The sequence below is a fragment of the Brassica oleracea genome, chromosome C2, assembly GCF_000695525.1.
Source record: "Brassica oleracea var. oleracea cultivar TO1000 chromosome C2, BOL, whole genome shotgun sequence".
Lineage (NCBI taxonomy): Eukaryota > Viridiplantae > Streptophyta > Magnoliopsida > Brassicales > Brassicaceae > Brassica > Brassica oleracea.
In genome coordinates this window covers 6,940,128-6,944,500 of record NC_027749.1, presented here as the reverse complement: position 1 = coordinate 6,944,500, position 4,373 = coordinate 6,940,128, and the positions used below count along the sequence as shown (strand labels likewise).

General features: G+C 39.1%; 1 protein-coding gene across 1 annotated transcript; it reads left to right on the top strand.

Moving 5' to 3' along the window:
- The first annotated feature begins 840 nt into the window (after positions 1-840).
- On the top strand, positions 841-2,945 carry LOC106326478 (high affinity nitrate transporter 2.3). Its single transcript, XM_013764450.1, has 3 exons — positions 841-1,662; positions 2,052-2,167; positions 2,273-2,945. Exons 1-3 carry the CDS (start codon positions 841-843, stop codon positions 2,943-2,945), a joined length of 1,611 nt encoding a protein of 536 aa, XP_013619904.1.
- The last annotated feature ends 1,428 nt before the right edge of the window (positions 2,946-4,373 follow it).

Below are 4,373 nucleotides of genomic sequence, written 5' to 3'. Positions count from 1 at the left end.
AAATTTTATTTTTTTAAAAAAATTAATATTTTTTACATTCCGAGGAAATTCATTACATTTTTTACTCGATTGATCGATGCGTTTTTGGACATAAATCCATCGATCGATCTGTTTATAAAAAAACGTTTGGAATATACCGAGGGAAACCTTTCCTCGGTATATTCCGATCGATCGATGTGTATATGTCCAAAAACGCATCGATCGATGAATTCCGAGGAAATATCCCGACGATGTTCTCTCTCAGTATATTCCGAGGAGATTTCCGACAAACTAGTGATCCTCGGAATTTCCTCGGAAATTTGGTTCCTCGGAATTCCGTCCGAAATTTCCGAGGGATTTCCGAGAAAAGAAGAAATTCCGAGGAATTATTTCCGAGGACTTGTTTCGTCGGTATGTCGTCGGAATAACGATATTCCGACGAAATTCCGACGATTTTTTCCCTCAGAATCCTTGTTGTTTTCTTGTAGTGCGTACGTAAGTAAATGATCAAGCACGTATTATTAGCAGCTACATTATGCATGACGAATATGTTTAGTTCTCAAATTCTAAAACTGATAAGCCTTTCCTCTGCCATTAATAATCAAAGTTAGAAGTCATATATAATTAAATGCTGCTATCATCCAACATTAATTGTTTTTAATCATAATTTGGTACTTTTTCTTCTGTTATTCAAATCTCATCTTTGGACCCATCTTACCCTACCCACCAGTTGATATTCCCTCCGGCTCTATATATAGTTAGCATTTGTCAATCTCCCAATTACACCAAACACACAAAAAGAGCAATAAACCTTCTCTTCTCACCCACTCTGAGTCTTTCATCTCACTCTCAAACCCTAAAATGGCTTCTAATGAAGAAGGCTCTATTGGAACCTCCATGCATGGAGTCACAGCAAGAGAACAAGTCTACTCCTTCTCCGTAGATGCTTCATCCCAAACCCTCCAATCAGACGATCCAACCGCTAAGTTTGCCCTTCCGGTTGATTCCGAACACCGAGCCAAAGTGTTCAAGCCACTCTCATTTGCTAAACCTCACATGAGAGCCTTTCACTTAGGATGGATCTCATTCTTCACTTGCTTCATCTCAACCTTCGCAGCGGCACCATTAGTCCCCATCATCCGTGATAACCTCGACCTGACCAAAACTGACGTCGGAAACGCAGGAGTTGCCTCCGTCTCCGGTGCCATTTTCTCAAGGTTAGCCATGGGAGCCGTTTGCGACCTCCTCGGTGCACGGTATGGAACCGCCTTCTCCCTCATGCTAACCGCTCCAACCGTCTTCTCAATGTCGTTTGCGACCGGTCCGGTTGGATGCTTAGCCGTCCGGTTCATGATCGGCTTCTGCCTTGCCACATTTGTATCGTGCCAGTACTGGACCAGCGTCATGTTCAACGGCAAAATCATAGCTCTAGTCAACGGATGTGCTGGCGGGTGGGGCGATATGGGCGGTGGAGTTACTCAACTACTCATGCCAATGGTCTTCCAAGTCATAAGGCTCGCTGGAGCCACTCCATTCATGGCTTGGCGCATAGCATTCTTCATCCCTGGCTTTCTTCAAGTCGTAGTGGGAGTTCTTGTCCTCACTCTTGGCCAAGATCTCCCCGATGGTAACCTCAGTACCCTTCAGAAGAATGGTCAAGTTTCTAAAGACAAATTCTCCAAGGTACTTTCATATATAGTAAATATTAATATATATATTTGATACAAAACATTATCAAGAGTATTATTGTTTAGTATATTTCTCAAGGATGCCTTTTAGCATGTGCAAGAGGAACATAATAGAACCTAAATCTAAAAAATTAAGAATTTTTAAATGAACATGTAAATTATAGTCTAAAACTTTGAATTTAGATATATTTATAATTTTATAGTTTATAATTGCAAAGAAATGTTAAAAATATATAGACGAAGCCATTAATTTTAAAACTACTTTACTACATTGTTAAATATACGGTTAATATTTTTTATAAATAGAGCCTAAAATAATTTGAGATGGCACCAATATTTCCAGTGGCTAACGATTTTTCTTGCTATTATGCTAATTGTGTTTAGGTTTTCTGGTTTGCGGTGAAGAACTACAGAACATGGATTCTGTTCGTTCTTTATGGATTTTCCATGGGAATTGAATTAACTATCAACAACGTTATCTCCGGATACTTCTTCGACAGGTTTAGTTTCTTCTTCGTTAAACTGAAATAATGATCTTTAGTTACTTACCTCTAGCACAAGCAATAACAACAACAACTTTTGTTTTCTTGTTATGCACGTTTCAGGTTTAATCTAAAGCTTCAAACAGCCGGTATTGTAGCAGCCAGTTTCGGAATGGCAAACTTCTTCGCCCGTCCCTTCGGTGGCTACGCATCTGATCTAGCAGCCCGGCTTTTCGGCATGAGAGGCCGGTTATGGATCTTATGGATCTTTCAAACAGTAGGAGCACTCTTTTGCATCTGGCTAGGTCGTGCTAGTTCCCTTCCCATAGCGATTTTAGCAATGATGCTCTTCTCAGTTGGTACACAAGCCGCTTGTGGAGCCCTCTTCGGTGTTGCACCTTTCGTCTCACGCCGCTCACTAGGGTTGATATCGGGACTAACTGGCGCGGGAGGAAACTTTGGTTCCGGTTTGACTCAGCTGCTTTTCTTCTCAACTTCTAGGTTTAGTACAGCGGATGGACTCTCGTTGATGGGAGCTATGGCGGTTTTGTGCACCGTCCCGGTTGCGTTTATACATTTTCCGCAATGGGGAAGCATGTTTTTGAGACCGTCGAGTGATGGAGAAAGGTCGAAGGAGGAGTATTATTATAGCTCTGAGTGGACAGAGGAAGAGAAACGACAAGGGTTGCATGAAGGAAGTATCAAGTTTGCTGAGAATAGTCGGTCTGAGAGAAGCAGGAAAGTAGCTTTGGCTGATTTTCCGACACCGGAGACAGGAACTCCAACTCATGTCTGAAGACAAATCACAAGAGATGTTTACTTATTATATATATAACCATTTAGTCGTTTCATTATATTCCTGTTGTAATGTAACTTATATGTAGTGAGTAAGATCTTTGCTTTGAGTAGGTAAGGTTCGATGAGCTCGGTACTTAGTAATGTTGTTTCAATGAAAGGGAAAATATTCTACAACTCTTTTTATATAACAAAGAATAGCTTTTCGTTAGTCAGATGTTTTAAGAGTGCATATGAAGAAAACATTATGAACATAGACTACGGTAGAAGCAATTGAAAGACTTGAGTTATCTTCAAACTATATTAACAGATGAGACCAAAAGAATCAAAAGAGAATGTGAGAAACTAATAAACTTGAAAACCTGATGTTGACTTAGGTTATCTTTGAGTTAAAGAAACTACCTGTCTCAGATTTGCTTCAGGAGCTTTGCAGCACCAAGAATCGTGGCTACAAATTGCTATAGAAGCAACCGTTTCAGCTAAATTGCAAACACACCAAGAATCACTTATTAGCTTTAATAAAATTGAGTAAATTAAAAACATAAAATCGTCAAAAAAAATCCTGCAATAACACCACCAAAAACCGTTCTTTGTTTAAGAATCTATGTTGTCCAATGTTGTACCATGGTTCTAACTAGATATGTTAAGAAGAGATTAGGATTAGTGACCCGCGAAAAAAAAGAAGGTTTCCTCACACAATTGAGGCTTTACTTATTGTGAATGTATCGGTTTAAGATAAATTAAGAACATGGCATCGATTAAACCATGTGTCTACCTCTGCGTTCCTATAAGAAGATAAAATTCACATTAATTTATCTAAGATGTTTCAAGGTATATGCATTTAGAAACCATTGATGCCATGTTCATATCTTGACTTCCCGTGGTAATAGGTTGGCTCAACCTCGATGAAACGTGGTTTTGTAAAGATATGTGAAGCATAGATTAGGACCAAAGAAAAAGAAGGATTGTGTCACACATTCAAGACCTCAGTTGTATGTATGTAAGGCCGTAAGGGGGTTTAGAAAAATTAACAAGGCAACGATGTTTTAGTTCTAAATGTAATTTATGTGTTTGCGTCTGCATCTGCGTTTATATGAGGAAAGTCTCACATGTTTGATATATAAATATTGTAATATACTTTTGCTTATGGTAAACCAGACAAACATCATTTCCATTTGCGTCTAGCCTTTAAGTTTACAATGAACAAGCTGTTTTTTTTTTTTTTTTTCCATCGAACGGCCATTCTATTACTCAAGCTTGAGATGGTCTGGGTAACCAGACCGGAATAGAAAAACCAATGAAAAGTAACTCCCTATGGAAGGATCTAGCATTCTTAGCTAAAAAGTCTGAAAATTGATTTCTCGCTCGTGGAACATGAGTGATGCTAAACTCCGGGAAGCATATCCGTAGCGTCTCTATCCTCTCCAAT

Coding starts and splice junctions, on each gene's coding strand:
- LOC106326478 (XM_013764450.1), top strand. CDS start 841: ATGGCTTCTAATGAAGAAGGCTCTATTGGAACCTCCATGCATGGAGTC. Junction 1,663..2,051: donor CTAAAGACAAATTCTCCAAG/GTACTTTCATAT, acceptor AATTGTGTTTAG/GTTTTCTGGTTTGCGGTGAA. Junction 2,168..2,272: donor TCCGGATACTTCTTCGACAG/GTTTAGTTTCTT, acceptor TGCACGTTTCAG/GTTTAATCTAAAGCTTCAAA.